The 20,842-nt window shown below is 34.9% G+C and overlaps 2 protein-coding genes and 2 pseudogenes across 3 annotated transcripts; all 4 read left to right on the plus strand.

Moving 5' to 3' along the window:
* Positions 1–445: 445 nt before the first annotated feature.
* LOC116123885 (uncharacterized mitochondrial protein AtMg00810-like) lies at positions 446–2,067 on the plus strand. Its single transcript, XM_031409627.1, has 3 exons — positions 446–551; positions 926–1,047; positions 1,099–2,067. Exons 1-3 carry the CDS (start codon positions 446–448, stop codon positions 2,065–2,067), a joined length of 1,197 nt encoding a protein of 398 aa, XP_031265487.1.
* A 2,850-nt stretch (positions 2,068–4,917) lies between these two features.
* On the plus strand, positions 4,918–9,816 carry LOC116123916 (cleavage and polyadenylation specificity factor subunit 3-I). Of its 2 annotated transcripts, XM_031409653.1 has the most exons (6): positions 4,918–5,005; positions 5,546–5,724; positions 5,837–5,934; positions 6,679–6,724; positions 6,808–6,957; positions 7,965–9,816. In XM_031409653.1, exons 2-6 carry the CDS (start codon positions 5,575–5,577, stop codon positions 9,603–9,605), a joined length of 2,085 nt encoding a protein of 694 aa, XP_031265513.1. In that variant the 5' UTR covers positions 4,918–5,005; positions 5,546–5,574; the 3' UTR covers positions 9,606–9,816. The 2 variants fall into 2 exon arrangements, with proteins under 2 accessions (XP_031265513.1, XP_031265514.1); XM_031409654.1 differs by lacking the exons at positions 4,918–5,005; positions 5,546–5,724 and adding an exon at positions 6,268–6,337.
* LOC116123886 lies at positions 9,783–14,710 on the plus strand (annotated as a pseudogene).
* A 1,991-nt stretch (positions 14,711–16,701) lies between these two features.
* Positions 16,702–20,574, plus strand: LOC116123887 (annotated as a pseudogene).
* Positions 20,575–20,842: the final 268 nt, after the last annotated feature.

Consider the following 20,842-nt stretch of genomic DNA (forward strand, 5'->3'; position numbering starts at 1 on the left):
AATTACTGTTTGGAAAGATACCTGATAACACTCACTTATGAGTTTTTAGTTGTTTATGTTATTCCACCATAGTGGGTTCCCCTGACAAGTTTGCTCCTCGTGCCAGGAAATGTATTTTCATGGGCTATCCTATGCTCTAGAAAGGGTATCGCCTTTATGATCCTCAACTTAACAAATTCTTTGTTAACGGAGATGATGTCTTCCATGAGGGAATTTTTCCTTTCTCGGAAGTGCCACTCCATCCCTTCTATCAACACCTGCCTCACTGGATCATCAGCCAGATACTCCCATCATTGTGGTTCCCTTTCTGCTTACTCAGCCAGAGTCTGATCATACTCCTGATTCGCATCCTGACTCCACAGTTTCTGATACACCTCCAAGATCTCCCCACACCACGGATCCGTCCTCTTCGGGTCCTACTTAGGATACTTCTCCACTTATAGATATGGCTATTCCTACTCCTTCACCAGTTACTGTTCCTTTACGTCGGTCTTCTAGAGTTACCCGACCACCTGTTTGGACAGCTGATTACATCTATTCCACTATGGAAGGTACTAATTATCCCATATCTACATAAGTTAGTTTTGACAGATTATCACCTGGACATATATTCTGTATGAGCAATATTTCCGCTGATCGAGAACCAGTCACCTTTTCTGATGCCATTCAACATGATTGTTGGTGTCAAGCCATGGAGGCAGAATTAAATGCTCTAGTTAATAATCACACATGGACCTTGTTTCCCGACCCTCACACAGGAAACCTATTGGTTGTAAGTAGGTCTACAAAATCAAATATTGTGCTGATGGTTCCATCGAAAGGTATAAAGCTCGCCTTGTTGCCAAAGGCTTCACTCAACGGGAAGGGTTTGACTATCAAGAACCTGTAGCCAAACATGTCACTGTCTGTACATTCTTTTCTGTAGCTTCTCACCATGATTGGCCACTCCATCAGATGGACGTTCATAATGTTTTTCTCCATGGGGATCTTGATAAGGAGATTTACATGGATATTCCTCCCGGTCTTCGCAATCAGGGGGAGAATCTTGTATATAGATTGCGGAAATCTTTATATGAGCTAAAGCAAGCATCATGGTAGTGGAATGCAAAGTTTACAGAAGCTCTCACAACCATTGGATTCACTCAATCCAAACTTGATTATGCGCTATTCTCCAAACAAAAGGGTGAGTCTTTCATCAATCTCATAGTTTATGTTGATGACATTCTCATTACAGGAAACGACGAGAAAGTAATCATAGAATTGAAAGAGTATTTTCACAATACATTCCACATTAAAGATTCAGGGGCACCAAAGTTTTTTCTGGGTATTGAGATTGCTTGTTCCTCAGAAGGAATATCTCTCAGCCAATGGAAGTATGTGTTTGAACTCATTGCAGATTCAAGGCTAGCCACATGCAAGCCAAGCATCATTCCTGTAGAGCAAAATGTTAAGCTTACCACACAAGAATATGATGAGAAAAGCCAAAATCCTGAGATTGATCTATTATTAAAAGATAGCTCTAGCTATCAATGGCTTGTCAGAAGGCTCATTTATCTCACCATGACTCGACCATATATCAGCTATGCAGTTCAAATCCTCAACCAATTCATGCATGCCCCAAAGCAATCCCACATGGATGCAACAATGAAGGTACTAAAATATTTGAAGGGTTGTCCATGGTTGAGACTTCTTTTACCAAGGAAAGGAGACCTCAACATCATTGCGTATTACGACTCAGATTGGGGTTCATGTCCAATGACAAGAAGATCCCTCATTGGTTTTTGTGTTAAACTTGGCGGATCACTTATCTCATGGAAAACAAAGAAGCAATCTACCATACCGCTCTCATTAGCAAAGGAAGAATACAGAGCCATGCCCAAAACCACATGTGAGGTCACATGGATTCTTGGACTATTAAAGGATCTAAATCTACAAGTGGAGACACCGATTAAACTATATTGCGACAACAAAACAGCCAAAGACATCGCAATCAATCTAGTATTTCATGAAAGAACAAAACATATAGAGATTGATTGTCACTTTGTCAGAGACAAGATACAGGTATAATTAAAACAGAGCACATCCGAACCACATATCAACCAGTAGACATATTCACAAAACCATTATGTCAGAGGCAACATTCGCATTATTGGGCAAGCTTGAAGTTTATGACATTTATAAACCATGAGCTTGAGGGGGAGTGTTGACATGTGAATGACTGAACACGCCATAATTAAAAGATTTGTAATATTTGATATTGTCCATTTGCGGTAGCTTAGTTAGAATTATATTATTGCCTTGTAGCTATTGATTTACATTTATTCCTTTTATTTTATTTCCTTACATGTTATATTTACAATTGTATAAATTGTTACTCTTGTACATGAAATACAATATACAAAATCATTCTTCTCTCTTTCTTTCTTGCTTATATTCTCTTGGCATACTCAGCAACTAAAGTTGCTTCTCTTGCTTCTCTTCTTCTTGCACTCTTTGGTAACTCAGTTGCCTCTTTGTGCTACTCCAATATCAGATTCTTACAATTGCAATATTTAATTCTTAAATCGCTTTCAAAAGCACGGATAAATTTTCATCTTCTCTCTTCAATCCATTGTAATCAATCAAAGTATGAATTTGTTTTGACCTAAAGCTGCATAGAGATGGCTAGTAAAATTATCGCGGGTATCCTCACCTCTAAACTAAGGAACACATCATACTTGGTTTTGATGGTGACGAGAAAGCCATAGAAGAAAAATGCAACAAATTCACTTGACAGAACACAAATATTATTCTTATTTTTAAGAATAGACTACCTGCAAAGATTATTATATAAACTAGAGAATACCAAGCAGCTGGAGTGTCGCCGAGTTTCATAATTGATAATTACTATTTATTTTCTCAATACCTGCTTTTTCTTTCCGAAAAATCTATTGGGGAATCCATTGCAGGTCAAGTTCTCATTTCTGTGAATGGAATGTTGAAAATAGAGAATTAGGTGATATGATTATAAATGGCTAACAAGTTGAAAGTTTCTACAAAGCAGGTAATTTATTGCTGGATTCTGTAGACTGACCTAGTCATTCTTGGACTTGGAATCATACCCTTTTTACACAGTGATATTGAATCATTTACGGATTGCAGAAGTGATATATGTCTCTCCTTAATTCAACATTCGTCACTTACATGCATGGTGGGATCATAGCATTTTCTTTCCGTCCACCTTTCTTACTGGAAATCTTTTCGTTCATACTATTATGTGGTTAAATTCTGCAAAACTGATTTTTAAGGGACTTAGGATAGCAAGTATTGAGACCAAAAAAAAAAGTTTTGTAATGTTAAGATTATTCATTAGAAGATGTTAGTTTTTTTTTATCTCTTTTCTCTGCTTTTGTATGCATATTTTCACAGAAAAAAATAGACGCCATGGGAGATCCACTCAATTTGTTAATTGATTTTTCATTAGATTTCTGCCATGGGCAAAGATGGAGCTTTAGTAGTTTACTCATTTACTTGTCTCCTATTTACGTTAATGGTTTGGAACTAGGATTGGACAGGATAAAAAAATTGAAACAAACGCAGCCATTTTTTAAGTGATAATTTTTTAGTACCATGCGAACCAAAGTAATTTCCCAAAGGGGTAAATTATAAATGGACTTTTAACATAGCTTGAATAGAAACATGTAAGATATAATCTTCAAACTACAATTGAATTTCATATTCAAAATCTTATATAATTACTTAAATCTTAAATTACAAAAAAATTATATAAAAATGAAATAACCACAATGCCAATTATAATTAGAATATTTATAGTTTTTTTTTTTAATGACAAATATAAACAACTACTAGCTTGTACAGTTGTCTAATTGACTAGTACTAATCAAGGTGTTCCCATTTCTATTAAAGATCATTATGCCTAAATATACAATCAAAATGTGATAATATATTCATGCTCTTCATAAAACTATGAGTTCATGGTATCTATTATGTGATTAAACTTATATTATCTATGACATAAAAATTCATATTTTTAGGATATTATATGTATCAGTGTATGATACTGTTGATGTATGTCGAATCTAAACACATAATATGTAAGTTCTCAACGGTACTAACCGCTTTAAATCATGAGATCCATATAGTTTTGTCCTGAAAAAACACCTCTAGATGACAAGGTGTCTTTGTACTACATAAGCGACCAAAGCCTTCTCTTTTTTTTTTTTTTTTTTTTATTCATTTCACATTTTACAATAATACCATTTGAGATAAAAATTTATAATCAGTTTAAGATATGGAAGAAAATAGTTAATAATCACTTCTTAAACCATGGTCTCACAAAAAATCCATCTAGGTACCGATTTTGATCAATTTTTTAAAATTATTATATGGATATTTATTTATGTACATTTTTTCTTTTTTTGTTCAATTTATAAGGTTTTTTTTTTTTTTTTTTTTTTTTTTTTTTAGGGAATCAAGAGAGAATCCTTATGATTTAATTTAACTGATTATAATATGCAATATAAGAGAGTGAAGTTACTTGTGTTTAAGAATAATATTGCAAATTCATTTTTTTTTATTTTTTCATCATCATAACATTAATACTCTAAATTAGTAATATATTAATGCCATTATGTCATATAATCGTATATAATTTCAATTCTAAGTCTTAAAATGATATAAATTAACCCATAATTATTAAAATTATTTTTTTAATATATGTAAAAATAAAAAGGATTGATTATTATCTCTTTTATTTCTCTTAATTATATCAATTTACTTCACTTATGTAATTATATGTAAACCAAACTTTATAAAGTTGCATAAAATTTTGTCATACTTATTTCAAATGGGCCGTGGGCTTTTAAGACAATCGGCCCATAAGAGTTCATCCTCTGCAACTCAAGTAACTCAACTGCGAGATAGGCGGGGAAACGAAAGTGATTGAAAACTTGAAATTAGGGTTTTTCCCCTCTCTGCACCGTTTTATCAAAAACCTTTGAGCACGGTAAGTTACTCCTTTCTTCCTTACTCTTTTCTTTGTTCTTTTACTGGGTTTCATTTTTTGTGTGATATGGGGTGAGGGTTCCGCTACAATTTTCATGGACATTATTTATATAATTTGTGAAATGGGAAGTGGGTATTTGGGATTTATAGGTATAGTTTTGAAAGATGTGTCTCTTCTGTTGTTAAGGGGTGAAAGCCTGTTTTTTTTTAATTGCATTTTGGTGTTACGGCAACCTCGTTTTAACCCTTCTACGTGAAACGCAAGGCTGAGACGCGGCCACCTGAAGGCCGAAACACTGCAGAATGCTTTATTGATTATTTATATGGTTTCCCTTTAGACATTAATTTAATTGATTATTTGTTAGTAAAAAGAAAGCAGAATGCTCACATTAGGTAATGCTACAGTATGAGGTTGCATGTTATGAATATGATGTTAACTTGTCTTGTTGTTTCTGGTAATGTTGTTTGACTGCATTTCAATTTTTTGTAGTTGGTTTCTTGATTGGTGGCTGAAAAACAATTTTTTGAATGTATCTTGCAGTGTGGCTTGAGCATTTCTCAAATTAAAGAATGGCTTCAATGGGACAAGCACCATCCCTTAAAAGGCGGGATGCTCCGTCCAATAGAGAAGGGGATCAACTTACTATAACCCCTTTAGGAGCCGGCAATGAAGTGGGTCGGTCCTGTGTGTACATGTCCTACAAGGGGAAAACTATTTTGGTATGTCAAGGCTTTAGATTTGAAGTTTTTTCCATTTGTTTTTATGAATTTTGTTCTTAAAATGTGATTGTAGAAGTAATTTTTCCTGTTTTTAACTTGGCATGGATTATAGTTCGACTGTGGAATTCATCCTGCTTACTCAGGCATGGCTGCTTTGCCTTACTTTGATGAGATTGATCCTTCAACAATAGACGTCCTTCTCATCACTCAGTATGTACTTCTTTATATATTTGTTTTCTTTTTCTTATGTTAATTTCCATAATCAGATGTTCGATTGTTGACGCAATTAAATCTATGAATATGTACTAGACGTCATGAAACAAAAGAATTTCAAGAATAATATTTTTGGGCAGTTAACTTTTACTTAGGGTTGAAATTAGGGTTTATAAAATTGTTTTAGTGTTTATGATTTAAGTTAGGCAAAGTTTAGTAGGTCTCCTGTTGAACTGGGCTTAGTGTTTATGGTTTTGCATATGAGGCAATTAAATTATGATTGTAATAAATTTTAAAAATGCTTATATAAGCTCTAACAATATTTGACAGCAGATTCTGAGTAAAATTAAAGGTGGAATCGGGAATTGTCGGCTCTTGTTTTTTTTCTTCCCTTCATTTGGTAATCTGCTAAATTCGATCCAAATAATGGATCTATGCTTTAACCATTGGTTTAGGTTCAATTGGTTTACAAAATTCTAACTTTAGCCAACATCATTTTTCCTTTCATATTCCCCTTTCATGTAGTATTTGATTTATCTTATTCGGCAGTTCTTCCTTCATTTGAGAAATATAGTAGAGCTTTTAATTAATAAAAAATTGACCTTTCTTTTTAGCTTAAGCTGTAAGATTTTGGGGTTCACTATCATCTTAGGTGATAAAAATTGTCGTAGCTCTTTTTTTTGTCTCTCAAATTTACATCGTCATGTAACTCCTGATGACTCTATATTCCTCTGCTTGCAGCTATCATCTGGATCATGCTGCATCCCTACCTTATTTTCTGGAGAAGGTTTTTTGCATTCTTACTGTATTAATACAACATTATTCATATTTTTCTTCAGGGTTAAACTAATACATTTGAATTTTTTATAGACCACATTCAAAGGCAGAGTGTTTATGACTCATGCAACAAAGGCTATATACAAGCTGCTTTTGACAGATTATGTGAAAGTGAGCAAAGTTTCAGTTGAAGACATGTTGTTTGATGAGCAAGACATTAATCGCTCCATGGATAAAATTGAGGTGAGTTCATCATGTGCTGCATGTTTAAATTTCTTTGGTATGCAGACTTCTGTTTTCCCCGAATTCTTGGTTTCCATATCTCTAGATCTACATTCAGTTATTATAAAGTTTCCCTTAAATCTTATATTGTTGTGAACTTTGGCTCTGTTTGTTTAGTTTTTTAGAATAGTATTCTATTATGAATAGGATTTTTGGAAAATAGGATATGATTTTGAGAATGTTTTTGATACATTTTTGGAAAATATTTTTTGAAAATATTTAAATCATTTTTTAACCTCCTAGGTTTGTTAATTGAACACCGTTACAATAAAAGTTTATAAATTTACAAAAACACTCTCACCTACCAAACTATTGTTGGCAGCCGGCCACCACCACCGAACGGTGGCTGGAAGCTGCCGGGATGATGTACAACCGATTGGATCTGGCCGGTCGTGCACTGATCTGACCTTTTTTGATCATATCTACGGCCACAGATCTGGCCATTGACGACGACCATAACTTGACTGTCGTTGACGGCCAAGATATGGCCGTCGTCAATGGTCAAATTTCTCTAGCCGTTAACAGCCAGATCTTTGGCTGTAGATTTGGCCGTTTTTGGCCACATCCATGGTGGCCGGAAACGGATAGATCGGCACACTACCAGCCAGATCCAGCCAATCGTGCGTCGTTACGGTGCCCACGGTGGTTGTTGGTAGGTGGGGGTGTTTTGTTAATGTTTTGAGTTGGATAGAATAAGATTGAATTTTGAAGAGAATTTTAAATATTAAAACAAATATGCATTTTGATAGGATTGGATAGGATAACAGGATAGGATAGTAGGAAAATAATGAAACAAATGGAGCCAGATTTTTAATTTTATTTTGGTGTGGTATGTTGCTATAATTTTATCAGACAGTTTTCAACTTTTAATCAACTTATGGTGGGTGTCAATTTTTTAACCTATAATTTTATTGTATCTAATCATCTAACCAATGATTGTGATAATAATTTTTTTTTATTGACCCTAGGTTCTTGACTTTCATCAAACGGTTGAGGTAAGTGGCATTAAGTTCTGGTGCTATACTGCTGGCCATGTCCTTGGTGCTGCCATGTTTATGGTGGACATTGCAGGTGTTCGAGTCCTCTATACTGGAGATTATTCTCGAGAAGAAGATCGCCATCTCCGTGCTGCTGAGCTCCCACAATTCTCTCCTGATATATGCATAATTGAATCCACTTATGGTGTCCAGCTCCATCAACCACGGCACATTCGTGAGAAGCGCTTCACTGATGTTATTCACACAACTATTTCTCATGGTGGTCGTGTTCTAATTCCAGCATTTGCCCTTGGCCGTGCCCAAGAGCTTCTCCTAATCCTTGATGAATATTGGTCAAACCATCCCGAGCTCCACAATATTCCAATATATTATGCTTCTCCACTTGCCAAAAAGTGTATGGCTGTTTATCAGACATATATCCTTTCCATGAATGAGAGGATTCGCAACCAGTTTGCAAACTCAAACCCCTTCAAATTTAAGCACATTTCACCATTAAATAGCATGGAGGACTTCAATGATGTAGGCCCAGCGGTGGTGATGGCCAGCCCTGGTGTACTTCAGAGCGGCTTGTCACGACAATTATTTGACATATGGTGCTCTGATAAGAAAAATGCTTGTGTCATACCGGGTTATGTTGTTGAAGGGACATTGGCGAAATCCATAATTAGTGAACCAAAAGAAGTGACTCTTATGAATGGTCTCACCGCTCCTCTCAACATGCAGGTCCATTACATATCCTTCTCTGCCCATGCAGACTATGCTCAGACAAGTACATTTTTGAAAGAACTCATGCCTCCTAACATAATTCTTGTTCATGGTGAATCGCATGAAATGGGGAGGCTCAAAATGAAGCTTCTGACTGAGTTTGCGGATTGCAACACCAAAATTATCACCCCAAGGAATTGTCAGTCTGTTGAAATGTATTTTAATTCGGAAAAGATGGCCAAAACCATTGGAAGGCTGGCCGAGAAAACCCCAGAAGTTGGTGAGACGGTCAGTGGTATACTTGTAAAGAAAGGATTCACTTATCAGATAATGGCTCCTGATGATCTCCACATCTTCTCACAGCTATCCACAGCAAATATTACTCAAAGGATTACTATCCCATACTCCGGTGCCTTAGGTGTGGTAAAGTTTCGACTTGAACAGATATATGAGAGTGTCGAGTCATCAACAGATGAGGAGTCTGGGGTTCCCACATTGCGAGTGCATGATCGAGTAACTCTGAAGCAAGACTCAGAGAAGCATCTTTCAATGCATTGGACTTCAGATCCTATAAGTGACATGGTATCAGATTCTATTGTGGCACTCGTTCTAAATATCAGTCGAGAGATCCCTAAGGTAGTCATTGAATCCGAAGCTGTGAAATCTGATGAAGAAAGTGGGAAGAAAGCGGAAAAGGTTATTTATGCACTGCTTGTCTCACTCTTTGGAGATGTGAAATTAGGAGAGAATGGAAAGCTCGTGATAGGCGTTGATGGGAATGTGGCACATCTTGATATACAGGGTGGAGATGTTGAGAGTGAAAATGAAGGCCTCAAGGAAAGAGTGAGAACAGCGTTTCGACGAATTCAAAGCGCTGTAAAGCCTATCCCACTCTCTGCATCTTAACATGTCTTTTCTTCTAATGTATTTCCCATCTCCACTAAACATGTTCCTGGATTTTGATGGAATTTTGGAAACCTTGATTTACTGCAGTTTATAATTTGTATGTTGTGTAGAATGTAGATTGTAATGAACTGAAACTTTTCAGCCCTCTTTTTGTATAGCTTAGCACTGAATTAGACCATGGATACATCAACCCTTCTTCCACAATATCTTTGGTAATTGTTTTTGTAAGATGTTTTTTTCAATAAATTAATGTTTTGCTGTGTGCTTTTTTATGTGAAATAGAAAGAGTTTATAAGTTTAGAATAAGGGTTTGGGTACATTAATATGTTAGTAACATTATTGATATTTGATATTTAATCAATGTTAAATTAGAGTCCACCCAAAGACCGGTAATGTTACTGCTTACAAAATGTAGTTGTATTAAAAACCTCATTATTATCTAAACTTATATCTATAACTAGACATAGGGTCCGTGCATTGTACGAGTATGTTTATTTAATGTTTTTAAAATAGGTTGTAAACAAATTTACTTTAACATAATAAAGTTATTAAATTAAGAGATAATAATCATTAAATTATATAAGTTTTAGAATAAATATAAATTCTATATATGTACAAAGTTGTGTTAAGATAAAATTAATAATTGTATCTTTATAATTATTAATATCAATTAATATTATCAATATCAATTATTTAAACTTAAAATTTATATTGAGCTTTCGTAATTTTTGTAAGTTATATTCATTTTCAAGTTTGACATTGATTGATAAATTTTTTTCTCACAATATAGGATTCATATATTTCTTTAAAATCAGTAATCCTCAGCCAAGGTTTGAAAATAAACGTCTATTCACATAGTTCATTCAAAGGCTTTGTTTGTTTTACAGTTGAGAATATGATAACTCAATTAATTTCTGGGTTAATAATTGTAGAACTACAAATCAGAATATGGAGAGACTAACTTCCATCTTTATACGTTCTTATTTAAAATGGTTGGATTTTTGGAATGCCTATGTAATGTACTTATATAATTATTATTAATACTCATCAAATGTGTGAAGATGGAAGAATTAAATCAAAACCAACGTGTCAAGAAGGAGAATTTTTAGTAGATTCATTAAATAGTAAATGCAATGCGTCAATTAAAGGAACAATTTTCAATCAATTAACGAGTAACATTAAAATCAAGATAAAGTTGAACATAGAGAATAATACTTTTATTATTAAAGAAATAAGTACATCAGTTTTTCATACTGTGAAGTGGGTTTAGATGATGTAGATGGTGTTTATTTTCTATTTCTCTTTTAGTTGTTTAGTTCCTCTAGTACAAATGCATATTCTCTTTTGTTTATGTTATAGATAATATCCATGGCAGATTGCATGATTTCTAACATCTGGTCAATGACTTCTCTGAATTTGTCTCTAGCAATATGTAGATCATCTAGATTGGTGTCAACTTTTTTGAAAATTTTCCTCAATTCTGGCATTCCCTGAAAAATGTCTAAATCGATTGCAGAAACAATATACAATCAACTTTTATAAATATATGGAAATGATAACATGAATCTGTAAATATAATTATGAAATGAACTCTCGACATATCAAAAAAGTTTTTTTTTTATGGTTTTTATATTCCTGCGAATATGTATTATTGTTTTGTTTGACATTTTGTAATTTAGGATACAAAAGATGTGAAACATTCATACCTTCCGGTTGCCTTGGTGGAGAATTATTGTTGTTAAGGTCGTTGCTGATATTCGTTGTAGAGTCTGAGTTGCATGTTATAATATGATGTTAACTTGTCTGTTGTTCTGGTGTTGTGTTGACTGCATTTCATTTTTTGTAGTTGTTTCTTGTTGGTGGCTGAAAAACAATTTTTTGAATGTACTTGCAGTGTGGCTTGAGCATTTCTCAAATTAAAGAAGGCTCAATGGACAAGCACCTCCCTTAAAAGGCGGATGCTCCGTCCAATAGAGAAGGGGATCAACTTACATAACCCCTTTAGGAGCCGGCAATGAGTGGGTCGGTCCTGTGTGTACATGTCCTACAAGGGGAAAACTATTTTGGTATTCAAGGCTTTAGATTTGAGTTTTTTCCATTTGTTTTTATGAATTTTGTTCTTAAAATGTGATTGTAGAAGTAATTTTTCCTGTTTTTAACTTGGCATGGATATAGTTGCGATGTGGAATTCATCCTGCTTACTCAGCATGGCTGCTTTGCCTTACTTTGATGAGATTATCCTTCAACATAGAACGTCCTTCTCATCACTCAGTATGTACTTCTTTATAATTTTGTTTTCTTTTTCTATGTTAATTTCCATAACAGATGTTGTTTGACGAATTAAATCTATGAATATGACTAGACGTCTGAAACAAAAGAATTTCAAGAATAATATTTTTGAGCAGTTAACTTTTACTTAGGGTTGAAATTAGGGTTTAAAAATTGTTTGTGTTTGATTTAAGTTAGGCAAAGTTTAGTAGGTCTCCTGTTGAACTGGGCTTAGTGTTTATGGTTTTGCATATGAGGCAATTAAATTAGGATTGTAATAAATTTTAAATGCTTATATACTTAACAATATTTGACAGCAGATTTGAGTAAAATTAAAGTGGAATCGGATTGTGGCTCTATTTTTTTTCTTCCCTTCTTTGGTAATCTCTAAATTCGATCCAAATATAGATCTATGCTTTAACCATTGGTTTAGGTTCAATTGGTTTACAAATTCTAACTTTAGCCACACCCATTTTCCTTTCATATTCCCCTTTTATTGAGTATTTGATTTATCTTATTCGGCGTTCTTCCTTCATTGTTTGCAGCTTAAAAAATGTAGAGCTTTTAATTAATCAAAAATTGACCTTTCTTTTTAGCTTAAGCTGTAAGATTTTGGGGTTCACTATCATCTTAGGTGATAAAAATTGTCGTAGCTCTTTTTTTGTCTCTCAATTCACTTGTCATGTAACTCCTGATGACTCTATTTCCTCGCTTGCAGTTTTCATCTGGATCAGCGCGCATCCCTACCTTATTTTCTGGAGAAGTTTGTTGCATTCTTACTGTATTAATACAACTTATTCGTATTTTTTTCTCGGGTTAAACTAATACATTTGAATTTTTTATAGACCACATTCAAAGGCAGAGTGTTTATGACTCATGCAACAAAGGCTATATCACAGCTCTTTTGACAGATTATGTAAAGTAGCAAATTTTCAGTTGAAGACATGTTGTTTGATGAGCAAGACATTAATCGCTCCATGGATAAAATTGAGGTGAGTTCATCATGTGCTGCATGTTAAATTTCTTTGGTATGCAACTTCTGTTTTCCCGAATTCTTGGTTTCCATATCTCAGATCTACATTCAGTTATTATAAAGTTTCCCTTAAATCTATATTGTTGTGAACTTTGGCTCTGTTGTTTAGTTTTTTAAATAGTATTCTATTATGAATAGGATTTTTGGAAAATAGGATATGATTTGAGAATGTTTTTGATACATTTTTGGAAAATTTTTGAAAATATTAAATCATTTTTTACCTCCTAGGTTTGTTAATTGAACACCGTACAATAAAGTTATAAATTTACAAAAACACTCTCACCACCAAACTATTGTTGGCAGCCGCCACCACCACCGACGGTGGTGGAGCTGCCGGGATGATACAACCGATTATCTGCCGTTCGTGCACTCGATCTACCTTTTTTGATCATATCTACGGCCACAATCTGGCCATTGACGACGACCAAACTTGACTGTCGTTGACGGCCAAGATATGGCCGTCGTCAATGGTCATTTCTCTAGCCGTTAACAGCCAATCTTTGGCTGTAGATTTGCGTTTTGGCCACATCCATGGTGGCCGGAAACGATGATCGGCACACTACCAGCCAGATCCAGCCATCGTGCGTCGTTACGGTGCCCACGTGGTTGTTGGTGGTGGGGGTGTTTTGTTAATGTTTGAGTTGGATAAATAGATTGAATTTTGAAGAAATTTTAAATATTAAACAAATATGCATTTTGAAGGATTGGATGGATAACAGGATAGGATAGTAGGAAAATAATGAAACAAATGAGCCGATTTTAATTTTATTTGGTGTGGTATGTTGCTATATTTTATCACCAGTTTTCAACTTTTAATCAACTTATGGTGGGTTCAATTTTTTAACCTATAATTTTATTGTATCTAATCATCACCAATGATGTGATATAATTTTTTTTATTGACCCAGGTTCTTGACTTTCATCAAACGTTGAGGTAAGTGGCATTAAGTTCTGGTGCTATACTGCTGGCCATGTCCTTGGTGCTGCCATGTTTATGGTGGACATTGCGGTGTTCGAGTCCTCTATACTGGAGATTATCTCGAGAAGAAGATCGCCATCTCCGTGCTGCTGAGCTCCCACAATTCTCTCCTGATATATGCATAATTGAATCCACTTATGGTTCCAGCTCCATCAACCACGGCACATTCGTGAGAAGCGCTTCACTGATGTTATTCACACAACTATTCCATGGTGGTCGTGTTCTAATTCAGCATTTGCCCTTGCCGTGCCCAAGAGCTTCTCCTAATCCTTGATGAATATTGGTCAAACCATCCCGAGCTCCACAATATTCCAATATATTATGCTTCTCCACTGCACAGTGTATGGCTGTTTATCAGACTATATCCTTTCCATGAATGAGAGATTCGCAACCAGTTTGCAAACTCAACCCTTCAAATTTAAGCACATTTCACCATTAAATAGCATGGAGGACTCAATATGTAGGCCCAGCGGTGTTGATGCCAGCCCTGGTGGACTTCAGAGCGGCTTGTCACGACAATTATTTGACATATGGTGCTCTGATAAGAAAAATGCTTGTGTCATACCGGGTTATGTTGTTGAAGGGACTTGCGAAATCCATAATTAGTGAACCAAAAGAAGTGACTCTTATGAATGGTCTCACCGCTCCTCTCAACATGCAGGTCCATTACATATCCTTCTCTGCCCATGCAGACTATGCTCAGACAAGAACATTTTTGAAAGAACTCATGCCTCCTAACATAATCTTGTCATGGTGAATCGCATGAAATGGGAGGCTCAAAATGAAGCTTCTGACTGAGTTTGCGGATTGCAACACCAAAACTTAGCACGAATTTTTTAGTACCATGCGAACCAAAGTAATTTCCCAAAGGGGTAAATTATAAATGGACTTTTAACATAGCTTGAATAGAAACATGTAAGATATAATCTTCAAACTACATTTGAATTTCATATTCAAAATCTTATATAATTACTTAAATCTTAAATTACAAAAAAATTATATAAAAATGAAATTACCACAATGCCAATTATAATTAGAATATTTATAGTTTTTTTTTTTAATGACAAATATAAACAACTACTAGCTTGTACAGTTGTCTAATTGACTAGTACTAATCAAGGTGTTCCCATTTCTATTAAAGATCATTATGCCTAAATATACAATCAAGATGTGATAATATATTCATGCTCTTCATAAAACTATGAGTTCATGGTATCTATATTATGTGATTAAACTTATATTATCTATGACATAAAAATTCATATTTGTAGGATATTATATGTATCAGTGTATGATATTGTTGATGTATGCAGAATCTAAACACATAGTATGTGAGTTTTCAACGGTATTAACCGCTTTAAGTCATGGGATCTACATAGTTTCATCCTGAAAAAACACCTCTAGATGGTGAGGTGTCTTTGTACTATATAAGCGACCAAAGCCTTCTTTTTTTTTTTTTTTTTTTTTAATTCATTTCACATTTTACAATAATACCATTTGAGATAAAAATTTATAATCAAGTTTAAGATAGTGGAAGAAAATAGTTAATAATCACTTCTTAAACCATGGTCTCACAAAAAATCCATCTAGGTACCGATTTTGATCAATTTTTTAAAATTATTATATGGATAATTTATTTATGTACAAGTTATTTTCTTTTCTTTTGTTCAATTTAATAAGGTTTTTTTTTTTTTTTTCTTTTTTAGGGAATGCAAGAGAGAATCCGTATCGATTTAATTTAACTGATTATTAATATGCAATATAAGAGAGTGAAGTTACTTGTGGATTAAGAAATAATATTGCAAATTCATTTTTTTTAATTATTTTTCATCATCATAACAATTAATACTCTAATTAGTAATATATTAATGCCATTATGTCATATAATCGTATATAATTTCAATTCTAAGTCTTAAAATGATATAAATTAACCCATAATTATTAAAATTATTTTTTTAATATATGTAAAAATAAAAAGGATTGATTATTATCTCTTTTATTTCTCTTAATTATATCAATTTACTTCACTTATGTAATTATATGTAAACCAAACTTTATAAAGTTGCATAAAATTTTGTCATATTTATTTCAAATGGGCCGTGGGCTTTTTAATACAATCGGCCCATAAGAGTTCATCCTCTGCAACTCAAGTAACTCAACTGCGAGATAGGCGGGGAAACGAAAGTGATTGAAAACTTGAAATTAGGGTTTTTCCCGTCTCTGCACCGTTTTATCAAAAACCTTTGAGCACGGTAAGTTACTCCTTTCTTCCTTACTCTTTTCTTTGTTCTTTTACTGGGTTTCATTTTTTGTGTGATATGGGGTGAGGGTTCCGCTACAATTTTCATGGACATTATTTATATAATTTGTGAAATGGGAAGTGGGTATTTTGGATTTATAGGTATAGTTTTGAAAGATGTGTCTCTTCTGTTGTTGAGGGGTGAAAGACTGTTTTTTTTTTAATTGCATTTTGGTGTTACGGCAACCTCGTTTTAACGCTTCTACATGAAACGCAAGGCTGAGACGCGGCCACCTGAAGGCTGAAACACTGCAGAATGCTTTATTGATTATTTTTATGGTTTCCCTTTAGACATTAATTTAATTGATTATTTGTTAGTAAAAAGAAAGCAGAATGCTCACATTAGGTAATGCTACAGTATGAGGTTGCATGTTATGAATATTGATGTTACTGTCTTGTTGTTTCTGGTAATGTTGTTTGACTGCATTTCAATTTTTTGTAGTTGGTTTCTTGATTGGTGGCTGAAAAACAATTTTTTGATGTATCTTGCAGTGTGGCTTGAGCATTTCTCAAATAAGATGGCTTCAATGGGACAAGCCCATCCCTTAAAGGCGGGATGCTCGTCCAATAGAGAAGGGATCAACTTACTAAACCCCTTTAGGAGCCGGCAATGAAGTGGGTCGGTCCTGTGTGTACATTGCCTACAAGGGGAAAACTTTTTGGTATGTCAAGGCTTTAGATTGAAGTTTTTTTCATTTTTTTATGAATTTTGTTCTTAAAATGTGATTGTAGAAGTAATTTTTCCTTTTTACTTGGCATGGATATAGTTCGACTGTGGATTCATCCTGCTATCTCAGGCATGGCTGCTTTGCCTTACTTTGATGAGATTGATTCTCACATAGACGTCCTTCTCATCACTCAGTATGTACTCTTATATATTGTTTTCTTTTTCTCATGTTAATCCATAATCAGATGTTGATTGTTACGAATAATCTATGAATATGTACTAGACTCATGAAACAAAAGAATTTCAAGAATAATATTTTTGGCAGTTAACTTTTACTTAGGGTTGAAATTAGGGTTATAAAATTGTTTGTGTTTTGATTTAAGTTAGGCAAAGTTTAGTAGGTCTCCTGTTGACTGGGCTTAGTGTTGTATGGTTTTGCATATGAGGCAATTAAATTAGGATTGTAATAAATTTTAAAAATGCTTATATAAGCTTAACAATATTTGACAGCAGATTTTGAGTAAAATTAAAGGTGGAATCGGGAATTGTGGCTCTTTTTTTTTCTTCCCTTCATTTGGTAATCTGCTAATTCGATCCAATAATAGATCTATGCTTTAACCATTGGTTTAGGTTCAATTGGTTTACAATTCTACTTTAGCCAACACATTTTTCCTTTCATATTCCCCTTTTATGTAGTATTTGATTATCTTATCGGCAGTTCTTCCTTCATTTGTTTGTCAGCTTAAAGAAATATAGTAGAGCTTTTAATTAATCAAAATTGACCTTCTTTTAGCTTAAGCTGTAAGATTTGGGGTCACCTATCATCTTGGTAAAAATTGTTCGTAGCTCTTTTTTTGTCTCTCAAATTACATGTCATGTAACTCCTGAATCTCTATATTCCTCTGCTTGCAGCTTTCATCTGATCATGCGGCATCCCTACCTTATTTTCTGGAGAAGGTTTGTTGCATTCTTACTGTATTAATACACATTATTCGTATTTTTCTTCGGGTTAAACTAATCTTTGAATTTTTTATAGACCACATTCAAAGGCAGAGTGTTTATGACTCATGCAACAAAGGCTATATACAAGCTCTTTTGACGATTATGTGAAAGTGAGCAAAGTTCAGTTGAAGACATGTTTGTTGATGAGCAAGACATAATCGCTCCATGGATAAATTGAGGTGAGTTCATCATGTGCTGCATGTTTAAATTTCTTTGGTATGCAACTTCTGTTTTCCCGAATTCTTGTTTCCATATCTCTAGATCTACATTCAGTTATTATAAAGTTTCCCTAATCTTATATTGTTGTGAACTTTGGCTCTGTTTGTTTAGTTTTTTGAATAGTATTCTATTTGAATAGGATTTGGAAAATAGTAATGATTGAGAATGTTTTTGATACTTTTTGGAAATATTTTTTGAAAATATTTAAATCATTTTTACCTCCTAGGTTTGTTAATTGACACACGTCAATAAGTTTATAATTTACAAAACACCTCACCCCCCAAACTATTGTTGCCGCCGCCACCACCACCGACGGTGGTGGAACTGCCGATGATGTACAACCGATTGGATCGTCCGTCGTGCACTGATCTACCTTTTTGATCATATCTCGGCCACAGATCTGGCCATTGACGACGACCATAACTTGACTGTCGTTGACGCCAAGATATGGCCGTCTCAATGGTCAAATTTCTCTAGCCGTTAACAGCCAATCTTTGGCTGTAGATTGGCCGTTTTGGCCACATCCATGGTGGCCGGAAACGAAGATCGCACACTACCAGCCAATCCAGCCAATCGTGCGTCGTTACGTGCCCACGTGGTTGTTGGTGGTGGGGTTGTTTGTTAATGTTTTGAGTTGGATAGAATAAGATTGAATTTTAAGAGAATTTTAAAATTTAAACAAATATGCATTTTGATAGGATTGGATAGGATAACAGGATAGGATAGTAGGAAAATAATGAAACAAATGGAGCCAGATTATTAATTTTATTTTGGTGTGGTATGTTGCTAAATTTTATCAAACAGTTTTCAACTTTTCAACTTATGGTGGTGTCAATTTTTTCCTATAATTTATTGTATCTAATCATCTAACCAATGATGTGATAATAATTTTTTTTTATTGACCCAGGTTCTTACTTTCATCAAACGGTTGAGGTATGGCATTAAGTCTGGTGCATACTGCTGGCATGTCCTTGGTGCTGCCATGTTATGGTGGACATTGCGGTGTTCGAGTCCTCTATACTGGAGATTATTCTCGAAAGAAGATCGCCATCTCCGTGCTGCTGAGCTCCCACAATTCTCTCCTGATATGCATAATTGAATCCACTTATGGTGTCCAGCTCCATCAACCACGGCACATTCGTGAGAACGTTCACTGGAGTATTCACACAACTATTTCTCATGGTGGTCGTGTTCTAATTCCAGCATTTGCCCTTGGCCGTGCCCAGACTTCTCTAATCCTTGATGAATATTGGTCAAACCATCCCGAGCTCCACAATATCCAATATATTATGCTTCTCCACTTGCCAAAAAGTGTTGGCTGTTTATCAGACATATATCCTTTCCATGAATGAAGGATTCGCAACCAGTTTGCAAACTCAAACCCCTTCAAATTTAAGCACTTTCACCATTAAATAGCATGGAGGACTTCAATGATGTAGGCCCAGCGGTGGTGATGGCCAGCCCTGGTGGACTTCAGAGCGGCTTGTCACGACAATTATTTGACATATGGTGCTCTGATAGAAAAATGCTTGTGTCATACCGGGTTATGTTGTTGAAGGGACATTGGCGAAATCCATAATTAGTGAACCAAAAGAAGTGACTCTTATGAATGGTTCTCACCGCTCCTCTCAACATGCAGGTCCATTACATATCCTTCTCTGCCCATGCAGACTATGCTCAGACAAGTACATTTTTGAAAGAACTCATGCCCCTACATAATTCTTGTCATGGTGAATCGCATGAATGGGAGGCTCAAAATGAAGCTTCTGACTGAGTTTGCGGATTGCAACACCAAAATTATCACCCAAGGAATTGTCAGTCTGTTGAAATGTATTTTAATTCGGAAAAGATGGCCAAAACCATTGGAAGGCTGGCCGGAAAAACCCCAAAGTTGGTGAGACGGTCAGTGGTATACTTGTAAAGAAAGGTTCACTTATCAGATAATGGCTCCTGATGATCTCCACATCTTCTCACAGCTATCCACAGCAAATATTACTCAAAGGATTACTATCCCATACTCGGTGCCTTAGGTGTGGTAAAGTTTCGACTTGAACAGATATATGAGAGTGTCGAGTCATCAACAGATGAGAGCTGGGGTTCCCACTTGCGAGTGCATGATCGAGTAACTCTGAAGCAAGACTCAGAGAAGCATCTTTCAATGCATTGGACTTCAATCCTATAAGTGACATGGTATCAATTCTATTGTGGCACTCGTTCTAAATATCAGTCGAGAGATCCCTAAGGTAGTCATTGATCCGAAGCTGTGAAATCTGAGAAGAAAGTGGAAGAACGGAAGGTTATTTATGCACTGCTTGTCTCACTCTTTGGAGATGTGAAATTAGGAGAGAATGGAAAGCTCGTGATAGGCTTGATGGGAATGTGGCACATCTTGATATACAGGGTGGAGATGTTGAGAGTGAAAATGAAGGCCTCAAGGAAAGAGTGAGAACAGCTTTCGACGAATCAAAGCGCTGTAAAGCCTATCCCACTCTCTGCATCTTAACATGTCTTTTCTTCTAATGTATTTCCCATCCCACTAAACATGTCTGGATTTTGATATTTTGGAAACCTTGATTTACTGCAGTTTATAATTTGATTGTGTAGAATGTAGATTGTAATGAACTGAAACTTTTCAGCCCTCTTTTTGTATAGCTTACACTGATTAGACCAGGAACATCAACCCTTCTTCCACAATATCTTTGTAATGTTTTTGAAGATTTTTTTTCAATAAATTAATGTTTTGCTGTGTGCTTTTTTATGTGAAATAGAAA

Source organism: Pistacia vera, unplaced genomic scaffold (genome assembly GCF_008641045.1).
Source record: "Pistacia vera cultivar Batoury unplaced genomic scaffold, PisVer_v2 Contig146, whole genome shotgun sequence".
Classification (NCBI taxonomy): Eukaryota; Viridiplantae; Streptophyta; class Magnoliopsida; order Sapindales; family Anacardiaceae; genus Pistacia; species Pistacia vera.